The sequence below is a fragment of the Saccopteryx bilineata genome, chromosome 5 (genome assembly GCF_036850765.1).
Source record: "Saccopteryx bilineata isolate mSacBil1 chromosome 5, mSacBil1_pri_phased_curated, whole genome shotgun sequence".
Classification (NCBI taxonomy): domain Eukaryota; kingdom Metazoa; phylum Chordata; class Mammalia; order Chiroptera; family Emballonuridae; genus Saccopteryx; species Saccopteryx bilineata.
The window spans coordinates 2,700,237-2,716,674 of NC_089494.1; the positions used below are offsets into that span (position 1 = coordinate 2,700,237).

The window sequence follows — 16,438 nt, forward strand, 5'->3', positions numbered from 1 at the left end:
TTAATTTGCATTTATGATGTTAGTCTGAGGTGTAGACAGCTTTTCATAAATTTTGTTTTGGAAAAGATTTTATTTATTCATTTTACAGAGAGGAGAGAGAGAGAAAGGTGAAGGGGAGAAATGGGAAGCATCAATTTATAGTTGCTTCTTGTATGTGCCTTGTATGTGCAAGCCTGGGGCCTCAAACCAGAGACCTCAGCATTCCGGGTCAACACGTCATCCATGGCGCCACCATACACCAGGCCATAAATCTTTTAATCAAATTTTTATCTTTGGGACCAACCTAGAAAATATTTTGCCACCCACTTATCCTCCCCTCATTTTTCTGTTGTGCTGACAGTTCCATCTTTCACTTTATAAACAACTGTACTTTCTCAGCACTCATACATCTTCTTCCTAATTCCAAAGCAGCAAGACGTCAGGAGATTCCAAAAAGCGATTTATCAACTACGCACATGGAGGTGTCTGAGGACTGCAGGCTGGGCTCAGTGAGGTAAGGCAATGTCACATGCTCTAACATGCTTCCAGCAAACACATGGGAGAGCGATGGTCAGGCACATGTTCGCACAGCCTGCACACCAGCGAGGCCAGCAGCTGTGTGACCCCCGGGGGACCGAGTACATTTCACAGTGGGTAACTGACTATAGTTAACTAGTGGGTGACTGACTAGTTAACACGGTGGACAGGTTGGTTAACCAGCGGGTAAGTGACCACAGTTAACGCCGTGGGCACAGAACCCCTGGCTCAGCACCTGAAGGAACCGACAGTTCTCTCCCTCTCCCTCAGAGACTGAGCCCCTGTCCGCAGTCTCCCGCCTAGTGCTGACCTCATCTCCAGGTGTCCAGCTGTATCTGTCCCCTTCTCCTTGTCCCTTCGCACCTTCCACAGTTAGATGTAGACACAGAAACCTCCCTTGTCAATGGCCCTCCAGCATGAGAACCATGGGCCTAGATCTGGACACACTTTACAAACTGAACTGTTCTTGCAGACCCTGGCCGCCCCCAAAGTGAGACAAATGGGGAATAGCCCCTGAATGTCGCACCCCGGGGGCTGGCACTGTCACTGTCCATCACCCGGCTAAGAGGGCAGTTAAAGGAGAGCCTCTGCAGTGGACACAGGAGAGGGACTCTGCAGTAGACACAGGGGAGGGACTCCGCAGTGGACACAGGACAGGGACTCCGCAGTGGACACAGGGAGGGCCTCTGCAGTGGACACGGGGGAGGCGCAGTGGACACAGGGAGGGCCTCTGCAGTGGACACGGGGGAGGGCCTCCGCAGTGGACACAGGGGAGGGACTCTGCAGTGGACACGGGAGAGGGACTCTGCAGTGGACACGGGGGAGGGACTCCGCAGTGGACACGGGGAGGGCCTCCGCAGTGGACACAGGGGAGGGCCTCCGCAGTGGACACAGGGGAGGGACTCCACAGTGGACACAGGGGAGGGACTCCGCAGTGGACACAGGACAGGGACTCCGCAGTGGACACAGGGAGGGCCTCCGCAGTGGACACGGGGGAGGGCCTCCGCAGTGGACACGGGGGAGGGCCTCCGCAGTGGACACGGGAGAGGGACTCTGCAGTGGACACGGGAGAGGGACTCTGCAGTGGACATGGGAGAGGGACTCTGCAGTGGACACGGGAGGGACTCTGCAGTGGACACGGGGGAGGGACTCTGCAGTGGACACAGGGGAGGGACTCTGCAGTGGACACGGGAGAGGGACTCTGCAGTGGACACAGGGAGGGACTCTGCAGTGGACACAGGGAGGGACTCTGCAGTGGACACGGGGGAGGGACTCTGCAGTGGACACGGGAGAGGACTCTGCAGTGGACACAGGGGAGGGACTCTGCAGTGGACACAGAAGAGGACTCTGCAGTGGACACGGGAGAGGGCCTCTGCAGTGGACACCGGAGAGGGCCTCTGCAGTGGACACAGGGAGGGACTCTGCAGTGGACACAGGGAGGGACTCTGCAGTGGACACGGGAGAGGGACTCTGCAGTGGACACGGGAGAGGGACTCTGCAGTGGACACAGGGAGGGACTCTGCAGTGGACACAGGGAGGGACTCTGCAGTGGACACGGGAGAGGGACTCTGCAGTGGACACAGGGAGGGACTCTGCAGTGGACACGGGAGAGGACTCTGCAGTGGACACAGGGAGGGACTCTGCAGTGGACACAGGGGAAGGACTCTGCAGTGGACACAGGGAGGGACTCTGCAGTGGACACAGGGGAGGGACTCTGCAGTGGACACAGGGGAAGGACTCTGCAGTGGACACAGGGAGGGACTCTGCAGTGGACACAGGGGAGGGACTCTGCAGTGGACACCGCCAGCGTCAGGAGAAATGCAGCGGAACCTGCACTCAGAGCTCCGCGCCGACGCACTGAGCACACGCTGGGCAGAGCCACAGAACGCTAGAGGGAGGGGTGGGCTGCGGGGCTCCGAGCCAGGGGAAAGCATTTCCCAGCAGGACAACCTCGCCAAGGAAAAGGGGCGTGGCTGCAGGGTGAGACAAAAAATAAATTTACATAGGACAGGAGACAGATGAAACGGGAAGATATTTACAGCACAGCTTAAACACACACACACAAAAAGTTTCACATAATTTACAAAACAAGCACACAACAACTCATAAAAAACATGAACAGCTAATAAGTAGGAAAATATTTGACATCCTACATATTTAAGAAAGTTCAAATGACAATTAGAAAACATTTCATTTCTCCCAAAATGGCAAAAAGAAAATAACTATGAAAATATCTTGAGGAGGGTTTAGGAAAAGGAAACTTTCACTAATGGTGAGGTTGCCAATAGGCATGAGGTCGCTGGAGGGTAATTTAGCAGTATAGTGTAGATCAGGGGTCCCCAAACTTTTTACACAGGGGGCCAGTTCACTGTCCCTCAGACCGCTGGAGGGCCGGACTATAAAAAAAAACTATGAACAAATCCCTATGCACACTGCACATATCTTATTTTAAAGTAAAAAAACAAAACGGGAACAAATACAATATTTAAAATAAAGAACAAGTAAATTTAAATCAACAAACTGACCAGTATTTCAATGGGAACTATGCTCCTCTCACTGACCACCAATGAAAGAGGTGCCCCTTCCAGAAGTGTGGCGGGGGCCGGATAAATGGCCTCAGGGGGCCGCATGCGGCCCGCGGGCCGTAGTTTGGGGACCCCTGGTGTAGATGAAAGGCCTTCAGACTAGCACCAACTACTGCACACCTGCAATCCTGATTCTGAGAATCTGTGCAAAGCAGGGGCAGGCTTGGCAAGCGGCTGAAGGGGACGCCCACTCCAGGGCGTGGCCAGCACTGTCGGGGACACGCCCCCGGCACGCCCATCCAAGGGCTCAGTGACTGCAGACCACACACAGGCCAGGGTGTACCTGGATGGTCTGTGATCTAAGTATGTAACCAACACTGTACATGGTTCACAAGGCCTAAATTATTTACTCTTTGGCCCTTTACAGAAAGTCTGGTTCATAATATTAAAGAGCAGGTCAAGCATTGGCCAAGGACAGAGGTCTTGTGTGAAACCACACTGCGCCACACGGACAAGTGCTCCCGTGAATGACGCGGGCTGTGTGTAATGGACACAAGAGCAAGCTCACGGCAGTTGTGTGACGTAGGACATCAGAGCCCCCGGCATGGGCACGCTGCGTGGCACGCTCCCATGTGCATGCCTCACTACATGTGGTCTGTAGCGCACACCATGGAGGTCGTGGCGCCTGTCTCGGTGAGCCACGGCCCATTCCCGCACAGCGCATTTCCTCAACCTCCCCCACAGGTAACAAGTCACACCAAGAAGGGTGAGCGGGAGGTCTGCATCACTGGGCTCTCTCTTATCTCTGGCCCGCCCCCTCTGGAGACATGGTGGGCCAGCTCCCTCACTCTCTCTGGGGCTGGTCATGGCCACACTACCTGATTACAGCTTCCTGTGCCTACAGGGGCGTATGCAGGGATGTGACATGGTCACTTTCAGGAGGAAAGTGTGCTAAAGAGCGAGACATGCTCCTTTCCTCTGCGTCAGCCCCCTAACGACCGAGAAACACAGTAAAGACCCGCACTGTGACACCCGGCCAGGCTGCCTCAGCACCCAGGCCCCACGGCACTGCAGGGATCACACCGCCTGTCACCAGTGGGCTCGTCTGTTTCCACGTCTGTCTCCTGCGGGGCCGACTCCTAAAGGCCCCCTGGCCTCACGTCTGCAGCCTGCAGTGCCTGACACAGAGCCAGGGACACGACCGGAGCTCACTGCCTGTCACTAAGTCACGTCAGCCAACCTCCGGGACGGAGAGACTCCCAGGCAGGCTCGCGGCTGTGAGGTGCAGTGACAAAGGCGAGGAGCCGAAGGAGACTCTGAGTTTCAGCTGCTGGGCTGCAGGGATGGAGGGGCACAGGGGGATGTACCAAATAGGTGTTTCCTTTAGAAGTGGTTTTCTAGCCCTGGCCAGGTAGTTCAGATGGTTAGAGTGTCGTCACAATGCATCACGGTTGCAGGTTCGGTCCCCAGTCAGGGCACATACAAGAATCAACCAAGGACTGTATTAGTAAGTGGAGCCACAAATCGATGTTTCTCTCGCTGTCTCCCCATTCCTTTCTAAAATAATCAATAAATTAAAAAAAAATGTTCTAAAACAATTATAAAGTACAGAAATCATGTAAATTATGGCACAAAAGCAAGTGAACCGAGGATGCCCCACAAAGCCCTCAGCTGACCTGAACACCAGCCGTCTCCACACCCTAAGGAAGCGCAGACCCCTCGGAGTTTCCTCCCACAGCCTCCACCCTAGAAGCCCATACCCCGTGATTCTCCCTACGCTGGTTCAGCTTTCTGCCCCCTGGGTTTGCGGGGGCCGAGCACGTGGCTGGCACTGGACAGGGGTGAACTGCGTGCTGGGCGTGGCTGGCCCTGGGCAAGCACTGGGACACAATGGCACGGTGACCTCCCACAAGACTCTGCCAGGGATGTGGGGACACCAGGAGAGGTCTCCAAAAAAAGATCAACCACAGAAAAGGGGGCGCACTCCCTTGGGGTCCCCACAGCTCTGCCCGCATGTGTTCCTGGCGAACGCATGTCCCCACTGGCCTGCCAGAGAGAGGCTGGCCGCCTGAGCCCGGCCGAGGCGGAGAGAGCTTGGAGAGGCCAGGGCTGGCGGGCAGGACGTGGGCCTGCGTGCGCCCGATGATAGCAGGGAGGGCTGGCCTCTCAGCACTCCAGGTGGAGAACTGGGGCTTTTTACTCCCGGGGGACGCGGACCAGCCCATCACTTAGAAACCTTCCAAAGGAGTCAGACACTGGAACACAGAAATGTCAAGTCGCTGTGAGTCACCAGTATCACTCAGGAAACATGTCCTCGAGGCTGTCCTGCCCTCGGTTCTGACAGAAGTCCCATCGAGACAACAAGGACAAACACCTCTACTGGTGTGGCCGGAGGGGCAATGCCAGGAAGCTGGCAGCTCAGGACACGACACAGCTTCGGGACAGAGCCGTTTAGATGGCAAAGCTGACCAGGTGAGCTCTCACTTCCCCTTGCTGAGCCCTAACCTGCTGACGTGCAAAGACATGGCTGTTACGCACAGAACTACTGCGGCATGCTGTGAGGTCCGCGGGTGAACATGCCTAGACGCTCACAACACACCCGCTCCTCTGTGAGGTCTGCTCACACCCCACCGTCTCACTGCACTGGGAGACAGCTCCTGAGCAGTGTCCCTGAGACAGCCACCGTGCCTCTAGGTTGCTGTGAGCTCCACTCACTCCTCCCTCCGCCGGCCTCCTCCAAAGCCACTGCTCTTCCGAAAAGCTGTCACAAACTCACCAACCTTCCACTTTAACGTACTTTTGGTGAGGAATCCAGATTGCATTTGTCCAGAAAGTCGGGCATGTTAAGTACTGGGTCTGGTTGTTTCCATACACATCCAAATAGCCCCCCAATTCTAAATATCAGAACTTAAACCAACCCTCCCAAGTCGCCTGACACTTGAGGGAGCACGGTGCTGCCGGCCAGCCTTCTCGGCTGCGATTAGAAAATGTGGAAATCTCAGCAGGTAGCTGGCTGGATGGAAAGACAGACCTGAAATTCCTATTTTCCTGTCGGCTGAAACCTGGTTCTCTTCTGTATCCTTGGATGGCCAACTCTTCCCCATCCTCAGAAACTGCACCTCAAGAACATTTAATGCAGTAGCTCAATAGAGATCAACATCCACAGGCAAAGGTTTGGCCTCAAACAAAACAGGGTTATAGCCACTGAGCGCGCGCTGGTGGTGGGGAAGCCCGTCAGACAGCAGGGAGCAGTGACTGCAGGTCAGGTGGTGGGCACATGGTGTTCCCAGGGCCCACCCACCCCACCCGCCCTTGGGTTCCTAAGGAACAATTTCATGATTCTTTCCTGTTTCGTCCTCTCTCCTGTTTGGCACAGAGAAGGTTAGGCGATGTCAGGCTGGGACAAAAGGGAGTTTATAGCTGTGAGTATGCAAAACAATTTATTCTTGTACTATTAATACAAATGTTATTTATGTTACAACTGTGAGCCCACTTTTGCCCACCTGTATGTGTGTGCAGAAAGCACACAGAGCTGGCCAGATGCCAACCCCGCCAGCCAGGACCTGTGGCAGCTCATCGCCCTCTCCAGACGTTAACACTCTTCTGTGGTCCCCACGGCCACAGGGAAAATGCCCAGCAAACCTGCACACCCGAGCTTCCTCACTCCGCCGCCCCGCCCCGACTCCCATCCTCTCTGCAGTCCGCCCGGCCAAACTGACTCAGGACGCTGCCCTCTTCCTCGTCTGTTAACGGTCCCAGTGATTTCCACATCACCCAGGTCCCTCTTGCCTGGTTACGGGCCGACCCAATCAGAACAACTCCAGTTCTGTTTCTCCTTAAAAGCTTACCTGGCCCTGACCGCCCCCCAGACCAACCCTCTCTCCACTCTGAATCCCAGTAACTAGTTTCCTGTCAGTGACCACTATCGTCTGCTACTTACCACGGTTAACATTTTATGGCCAATTTCTACGCTTTCTTTCAACTTCCTAAGTGCTCAGCAAGCTCCTTATAATATAAGCAAAGGCCAAGTGTGACAGTACGGGGTGTAACCGTTACCCAGGACAGACTCTGAGGGGTTACCACACAGCTACCGGTGTAAATCACTTACACTCAAACACAAGGCGTTCCTTTTTCCTAAAATTCTAAAGTACACATTTTATATACTTCTGGAATTTTGGTGTTACAGCATAAACAAACTACAATTTTAAATAAGACGCTGTTTTCTTCAGCGCCAGACTTGAACAAAGGAGGCCGCCTGAAACCCGCAGGCAGCCCCAGCAGAAGCCGACCGGGAACTCAGGACCGCCCCGGGCTGTGTCCCGAGCACAGGCTGCCCGAGGTCCTTCAGTATTCTTAGAGCTCTAGACACTGCTGCTGAGTGACGCCACGCACACCCAGCGATTTCACACTCGGCCCAGGTCGGGGTGGGGCGCGGGACCATGTGGGGGGCGCCAGCCCTGGGACTGTCCCCGCCACGCGAAGGGGAAAGGGGCTCAGCGCGGGCTACTCACCACCATGTTGTACGCATCGGGAACTTCTGTTTCAAACTGAAATTTTCCACCCTGGTAGTAACCCTCATCTATCAAGAAACACAAAACAAAACAAAAAAATCCTTTAAATTAAAAAAAGGAAACAAAAGCAAACGCGATGCGAGGATATGCAAATACAGAGGGCTCAAGAGTTCAGCAGAGGACTGCGTGGTGTCCTCCTGGGCCACCAACCCTGCCCACCCGCTGCTCCACCTGGACCTGCCTGCCGGCGGCCTACTCCCTGGCCCGGCGCCCTCCTCCTCTGCAAGCCTGGCTCTTCCTCTTCCGTCTGCCCACAGCCAAAGCCTGAGCCGTCTGCTCTCACCGGGCACCACCTATTTATTCTGCATGGCGGTACCCAGCGTGTCCCCGTATCACACCTCATTTAACAGATAACCCCTTACACAAGCTACGTGGTCACCTGTGTGCTGCGAGTCCCCCAAGAACGTCAGTTCCACAGAGCAGAGGACTAGTGGCGAGGCTGCACCCCCAGGGCCCAGCACATGGCTCTCACCATTTAAGAAAGATTTAACTGAGGACGGACCCTGCTCCAGGTCCGGGAAACACAGCCGTGACCCAGAAAACACTGCTGCTTTGCTTGTGCACCCAGGCAGCAGCGGGGGCGGGCGGGCACGCAGGAGGAGGGGCAGGGCTGGGTGGCACCTCCCTGCCACTCCCCGGGGCAGACCCCACAGTACCGCCAATGCCCCTGACTGTGCCACCCGCCTCTGCCTCTTCTAGAGCCCACTTCCGATGAGCCCAGTTCCCAGGTGTAAACGCTGCAAAGCACCTGCCGGAAATGCCCCCCAGGAATTAAATTATACTCCACATTTCGACAAAATTAACACATCTTTAAAATGGAGGTTCAACTACCCTCCAAACGTTTTCCACTGTGAGCAAATCAGCAACATCACACTGTCCCGCCTCCCTTGGCTGTTTATATAAAATAACATTTACCAGCCTGCTGCCTGCCTTTTGAGTTTATTGTCCAACTCTCTCCATTTGTGAGAAACCAGCCTTCCTGTCATTTCCGTCTCTGGTCTTTTCCCAACTAAGATTCCAGAAATACCTACTTCTGTTTTCTCCTGGTCACCGCCCGGATTCCAGTGTCTGTGAGCTTACTCACTCCCCTAGGAGTGTCACACAGGTAGGGCGGTGGCCACCCACCGCATGCCTTCTTCTACCCTCCCCCCAGGTAGCTGATATTTCTGTTTCTAGTGCTTAGTGACTGACAGCATTAAGTCTTCGGACATGATATTTCTGGGGGAAAACTTCTTTTTTTTCTTCTTCTTTTTCTTCAGAGAGAGGGATAGACAGGGACAGACAGGAACGGAGAGATGAGAAGCATCAATCATTAGTTTTTCATTGCGCGTTGCAACACCTTAGTTGTTCATTGATTGCTTTCTCATATGTGCCTTGACCACGGGCCTTCAGCAGACCAAGTAACCCCTTACTTGAGCCAGCGAACTTGGGTCCAAGCTGGTGAGCTTTGCTCAAACCAGATGAGCCCGCGCTCAAGCTGGCGACCTCTGGGTCTCGAACCTGGGTCCTCGGCATCCCAGTCCGACGCTCTATCCACTGTACCACCGCCTGGTCAGGCCTGGGGAAAACTTTGTGTGTGTGTGTGACAGGACAGAGACAGAGAGAGGGACAGATAGGGACAGACAGACAGGAAGGGAGAGAGATGAGAAACATCAATTCTTTGTTGCGTCACCTTAGTTGTTCATTGATTGCTTTCTCATATGTACCTTGACAAGGGGGCTACAGCAGACCAAGTAACCTCTTGCTCAGGCCTGCGACCCTGGGCTCAAGTTGGAGAGCCTTGCTCAAACCAGATGAGCACATGCTCAAGCTGGTGACCTCGGGGTCTGGAACCTAGGTCCTCCGTGTCCCAGTCCAACGCACTATCCACTGCACCACTGCCTGGTCAGGCTGGGAAAACTTTTTAAATCCAGATAAAAAAACTTTCACATAAGTGGCATCTCAGGTATAAAACAGGTGCACTGTTCCCTGAAGGTTGTGTGGACAGGAGCCTGGCACCTGGTACTGTCTCCACGCACAGCGGCCTGACACTCGGCTCCTTACACTGTGTGGTGTCTCACCAGCTGTTACCAGCTTTTGGCCGACATGTGCGTCTGCCTGACTTCTCCCTGGCCCGGCAGGCTGTGCGCGGACGAGCCCTGCACTTTGCTTTGGTTGGCGTTCCCTCCACTAACCGTAGTTTGCCCTCTACTGCCCACCTGCTTCAAAGAAACTGTACCTGGTCTCATGTGGTCTGATTTTACCCTATTCGTCTGGCCTACTCAAGTTCTCAGTAAGTAACTGTTAGAATTCTATCGTTGCTGAACCCACTGATAATAGTGCAGGCTGTTCTAATTTTTTTCCTATTTCCTGGAATAAGTCCATTTCAGGGAAGCGATCTGCTTCTGAGCCAGAACTTCCTTTGCCCTCCCTAAGCTACACGGTCCTGGACCCAATCCAGCCTGCTGATCTATTCCTGCATTTGCCCAGAAACTTCACGCTCCAACTCATCGTGCAGCTGGGGGCTGGTGGAGGGAGAGGAAGCCCAAGAGCCTCTTCATCACCAACTCCGCCTCGAGGACCCAGCTGACCACGAGCTCCTGCTGGTTCACCTTTGGGGGCTGGTTCCTGAGCCTGTGCTCTGCAGGGCGCACGGAACCCAGGGCACTAACCCCATTCTGGGGCAGGCCAGCCATGTCACTGCCCTCGGCTGCGTCCTGGGTAGCTGGCTGTTCAGGCACAAGGACGAAAGCAGTGGGAAAGCTTCTGTTCTGCCCTCCACGCACCAGGCCAGCTGGCCCAGCCCAGGGGCACCATGAGGGGGACGGCCCTGCCCTCCTCCGCGACCCTGGGGCCCACGCCTGCCTGCCTCCCAGGACCCGGGCACCAGGGTCTTCCAGCAGCCCGAGGGTCTTCCAGCAGCCCGTGGGGTCTTCCAGCAGCCCGAGGGTCTTCCAGCAGCCCGAGGGTCTTCCAGCAGCCCGTGGGGTCTTCCAGCAGCCCGTGGGTCTTCCAGCAGCCCGTGGGGTCTTCCAGCAGCCCGAGGGTCTTCCAGCAGCCCGAGGGTCTTCCAGCAGCCCGTGGGGTCTTCCAGCAGCCCGTGGGGTCTTCCAGCAGCCCGAGGGTCTTCCAGCAGCCCGAGGGTCTTCCAGCAGCCCGAGGGTCTTCCAGCAGCCCGAGGGTCTTCCAGCAGCCCGTGGGGTCTTCCAGCAGCCCGTGGGTCTTCCAGCAGCCCGTGGGGTCTTCCAGCAGCCCGAGGGTCTTCCAGCAGCCCGAGGGTCTTCCAGCAGCCCGTGGGGTCTTCCAGCAGCCCGAGGGTCTTCCAGCAGCCCGAGGGTCTTCCAGCAGCCCGTGGGGTCTTCCAGCAGCCCGTGGGTCTTCCAGCAGCCCGTGGGGTCTTCCAGCAGCCCGAGGGTCTTCCAGCAGCCCGAGGGTCTTCCAGCAGCCCGTGGGGTCTTCCAGCAGCCCGAGGGTCTTCCAGCAGCCCGAGGGTCTTCCAGCAGCCCGAGGGTCTTCCAGCAGCCCGTGGGGTCTTCCAGCAGCCCGTGGGGTCTTCCAGCAGCCCGTGGGTCTTCCAGCAGCCCGTGGGGTCTTCCAGCAGCCCGAGGGTCTTCCAGCAGCCCGAGGGTCTTCCAGCAGCCCGTGGGGTCTTCCAGCAGCCCGAGGGTCTTCCAGCAGCCCGAGGGTCTTCCAGCAGCCCGTGGGGTCTTCCAGCAGCCCGTGGGGTCTTCCAGCAGCCCGAGGGTCTTCCAGCAGCCCGAGGGTCTTCCAGCAGCCCGTGGGGTCTTCCAGCAGCCCGTGGGTCTTCCAGCAGCCCGTGGGTCTTCCAGCAGCCCGAGGGTCTTCCAGCAGCCCGTGGGTCTTCCAGCAGCCCGAGGGTCTTCCAGCAGCCTGTGGGTCTCTCTGGGAGGACCGACTAGTCCTGAGATGGGTCCGCCTCACAGCGCTTGAGGGCCAGGCATCATGCCAGTGATGCCCGTGCCCCTCACAGCCTCTGTCCAGTGTGTAAAGAAGGCCTACACCTCAGTGCCCTGTCACTGTGAGGTCAGAAGCACCGTGGGATGGCCTGGTCACAGTCGGCTCCCTGAACTGAGGCACAAGGGTGGGGTCCTGCTTTTCCCTAATTATGCCCACCTCTGTCCAGGGCAGACCGCACTGAGAATACAGTAGATGTTCTGCTCCATGCTGGGCCGCCTTGGGTTCTGACTCACCGTGGACAGAGTCTGGTGGCAGGACAATCAACAACGTCCATTCTGAGACAGCTGGGAGAGAGCCCCCACCACGAGAAGCGATAAGCAACAGGCACGGTGCTCTGTTCCACCCAGGGACCAGCTCCCCGCCTTCCGGAACCAGGCACAAGGCTCAGCAGTGCGACAGTGGTCAGGGCACACCTCAGGAATGAAGCAGGGACACTGGTCCGAGAGCATCTGGCCGCGGATGGCCCGGCAGTTGGGACCACTCTGCGGTTAATGCACACGGCAGATGTGCTGAGAAACGTCATGACCTAAACCTGCACCTTCACGCTTCTGATGAAAACACACCGCTTAACGTTACGTTGGTAAGAGCAGGATGGAATTAACTTCCGTCTTCTCAGATCCAAGCATTTCTAAAATGAGAGGCTTCCATGTGAAGAGACAGGTGTGATCGACCGGGTCAGCTGACATCTCGGGAGAGGGGTTTGGGTGCGTGTGTCAGGAACTGGACACCACGGGACCCTGAAAACTAGGCGACGAGGCCTTTTCCGTGTTAGCTGTCTTCCAATCTCTGCTTTCAACGCATGGAAGAAGGGCCCTAGCCCAGCTGTCAGCGGGGAGAGCATGACAAGATTTTGGATCTGACACTGAAGTCCGAGGACTGGATGACAAGCCGTTTTCTACGGTCGTCTCCCGACACAGCCCAGCCGTGCTCAGTGTCCACATCTACAGACAGAATGAAGGCAAATGACAGGGACCCTTCACGACTCCATCAACTAAATCAGAGCAAAGCGCTAACACATTTCAGATGCAACACTTTTTTGTTCAATAAGCATCAAAGCTTGCAACGTATTGTTTAAAGTCGTGTTTCCCCCTTTCACAAGTGTTTGACGAGTGCCTACACGTGGCAGGCACTGTTCTAGTCACCAGAGAGAGAGAGAGAGCACACAGAGACCTTCCTGCCCCTAAGGAGCCTACATTCTAGTGGAAGGAGACAAAGTAAATAATTATAGAACAGAAGATGAGAAGAGCTGAGGGCGTGGGAGGTGGAAGGGGCTGCAATTTTAAATGGGGTGCGTGGTCACGGAGAGGCTTGAAAAAGGACACCAGGGTGACACGTATTCCGGGAGAGGAAGCTGGGTGCAGCCCAAGAGAGGGCTTGGTGCTCAGGGAACCTGCAGAGGCCCGAACGCCAGGCAGGGAATTAGCACCAAGGCCGAAGAGGTGGCAGGCCCGGCCTGGCAGGCCACTGCACGTGTGCTGGCTTTCACCCAGAGTGAGACGGGAGCCTGAGGGGTGTGAGCACTGGAGGACACGGTCACATACGCAGACCACAGGGCTGCGCCTGGGGAGGCTGCTGTCACAGAGAGCCAGCTGAAAGATCACACGGGTCAGGTCCTGGTGGGTGCGGCCGGACTGGAAATAATGTGACAGCAGCAACACAAGGACTTGCTGACAGGTGCGGCACGGGGCGGCAAAGGAAGGGACCGAGGGACCTGACCCTGCAGTGGGAAGGTAGGGCTGCCCCCGAAGATGAAGACTGCATAGTAAGTGCACAGCTGCGCCAAGTCCACACCAGCCAGTGAGTGTGGGGCTTCAGGTCTACATGCAGGGAGGCAGTGCCCGCCAGCCACAGGTCACTCGGAGCATGGGGGAAAGGGTGGCCTGGGGGACAGTCGTTTGGGAGCTATTCTGTGTATAGAAGTGCTCTGATTTCACAAGCTGGCGAGACCCCTGGGGACCTAGGATTGGGAGACAGGACAGGAGGGGCAGCTGGCGGCCGGAGGGAAACCCCTCAGCCAGGAGCTGGTGCAAACAATGACTCACAACCATCCAAGTCCCACAGTTAAAGGCACTAAAGTAACTAAAGTCATACTTATAGAAGAGTGGGATGGTCACAAACACTCACTAGCAGAGTGATGTTCACACTGGGGTAGAATTCCGCGGGACACATCTGCACGGAGGGACGCGGCAGGGGCTGTTTCCCAAGCACAGGAGTGCCCTGCCGTGGTCCTGTAGGGCGCAGCAGGGCACACTGTGGCACTTAGAGCCACTGGGGACGTTCTGAAGAGCCGTCTCATACTTCTATCTTTAAATGTCACTACACCACACTAGAAATGAACTCTGTGGATTTTAAACTTAAAAGTCAGGAAAAGCACCACCCTGCCAACATGACGGGGTCAACACACCTCTGCTGTGAGAGGCCTGACAAGCAGCACTCTAGGCTCTGTCACAAACCCTCGGTCTCACTCTGTACCGTCACAGCCCTGCAACATGGAGGTACCGTTCTCCGTGTGAGAGCGGCACACCTGGCCCCGTCTGCCCACCCAACACCCACACAGGAGGACAAAGGTGTGCGTGACACTGTGGGACGTGATCACACAGGAAGCGGGCTCCCGTAAGAGGGCAGCAGCCGTGGGTGGATGCGCTCAGGGGACACTTGGCAGAGTGCCATGAGGCGGGCCCGGAAATAAGGACAGCACCCGACACAGCAGTAAGCAAGCTCCACACACCATGCGGTCACCTGAGGCCGCGCACACGGCCACTCGCCCAGTCTGCCCCACTTCGGCATGGGGGACGGGCACGACACTGCAGCTCTACAGCAGAAAGAGAGGCTTGTGGATTCAGTGCCCGGCTGCAGCCCCCGCTGGTGGGTAGCAGAGCTGCTTCCAACAGGCTGTCCAGCTGGGCTCTGAGGACGGCAGGGCCGAGGAGGGGGAGCGGAACGGGAGGGGGAGACGGAGGAGGAAGGCCCCTGGGGGCCAGCCCAGCAGGCGGGCAGGGCGGCGAGGAGCCTGAGGAGCCTGAGGACGGCAGGGCTGGGGAGGGGGAGTGGAACGGGAGGGAGGGGAAGACGGAGGAGGAAGGCCACTAGGGGCCAGCCTAGCAGGCGGGCAGGGCGGTGAGGAGCCTGAGGACGGCAGGGCCGGGAGGGGGAGCGGAACGGGAGGGGAGGACGGAGGAGGGAGGCCACTAGGGGCCAGCCTAGCAGGCGGGCAGGGCGGCAAGGAGACTGAGGACGGTGCTCAGCTGCGACACGGGGTCTGGAAGCCTATGTGGAGGGACAAACACCTGCTATACAGTCAGGCTGAGAGTCAGAGGGAACCATGAACATAATGAGGAAAAAGTGGAAAAGATAAAAGAGGAGGCAAATAACAATAGCCAAAAAAACATACTGGCAGTATCCAAAGTGAAAATGTCACCGTGTAGTAAGCTGGACACTGTACGAAAACAAAACGTGTTCACAATGACGGACAGAAAGAACAAACACAGCCCTGAGACCCAGTGAGTATAATTTACATGCAGAGCTTTTACGTGTGTGTGTGTGTGTGTGTGTGTGTGTGTGTGTAAAAGACAGTATTATATTTAACTGGAATCCCAGGAAGGCCGTTACAGAAAATTTTTTTTAAAAGAAATGTCGGTCAAATTATTTCTAAATTTGATCAAAACTCTAACCCCCTGATTCAAAAAGCCCAATAAACACCAAGTGAGGTAAATAGAGAAAACCACACGAAGCACATCATAATCAAACTGCTGAGCATGGTGACAGGTATTCTGACAAGCAGCCCGAGAATGAATGCATATCACACAAAGCAGAACGAAGTTATCACTCCTTCTAAGAAAAGATACAAGACGGAAGGTAGCAGAATGCTAACCCTAAATTGCTGAAACTGTAGACTGAAGAATTCAACATTCAGAAAGCCGGCGGAATCCACCATCAGCAAATCTGCACCACCAAAGAAAAACCCAAGGATCTTCTCCAGGCGCATGGAAAATAACAGATGGAAACTCAAGAGCTACGAAAAGGAACGAGGGTTGTAAACAGTCAGTGTGTTGATAAAGACAGAAAAAAAACAGACTGTCTGAGCGCAGCCCACACTCCGGGCTGTGACACAGGTGGAGTTAAGGCACAGCTGGACGTAAGGCCCAGATGAGGAAAGGAAACACACCCCTACCTGACCCAGCTTCCTCCGCCCAGAACCAGTAAGAGCAAATTCAACAGAAAACAAGGAGGGAAAATCACAATGAGATGAGCAGAAAGCAAAACGTATTAGAGGAAATGAAGTGAAACTCAGAGCTGGCTCTTCGCAGAGAGCAAGCAAATGAACATCCCTCAAGCCGACCTGATCAGGAGAAGAAGAAAACACGAGACTTCAGCATCAGGAATTAAAGAGCAGATTTTTCACAGACTCTATAGAACCAAAAGGATAAGAACACATCAGAGCAACCTTTCACCAATAAACCTGAAAATGTGGATGGCTGAACAAATGCCTCAGGAGACATCCACATCAGATCGCTCAAACATACGCCAGAACAGCCCTTTATCTGTTAAGACAGTTGACTCATGCTTACAGAAAACAACGCAATTCCAAACCTAGGTGGCTTCACTGGTGAATTCCAGGTTTAATAACAAATACTAATTCTGCACAAACTCTGGTAGGGAACAGAAAGGGACACTTCCCCATCCATTCTGAGAGGTGAGGTAGGGGAGAAACCAGACCTTGATTTTGCACCATACGCAAAAATTAACACAAATGGATCACAACCCTAACTGTAAAACCTAAAGCTATAAAACTACTAAAAAAATAAGAAAGGAAATCTTTGCCTTTCTTAGACAAATTTCTTAGGCAATAAAAAGCACAGCTATTGGTAT

General features: G+C 55.2%; 1 protein-coding gene across 2 annotated transcripts in view; it reads right to left on the reverse strand.

The window, feature by feature from the left end:
• Positions 1 to 16,438, reverse strand: part of UBE2F (ubiquitin conjugating enzyme E2 F (putative)) — a 52,395-nt gene that overhangs the window by 11,142 nt on the left and 24,815 nt on the right. For both annotated transcript variants that reach the window (XM_066280285.1, XM_066280284.1), the window contains exon 5: positions 7,553 to 7,620. In XM_066280285.1, coding sequence (XP_066136382.1) covers positions 7,553 to 7,620 — 68 coding nt within the window. The remainder of the gene's footprint in view (positions 1 to 7,552; positions 7,621 to 16,438) is intronic.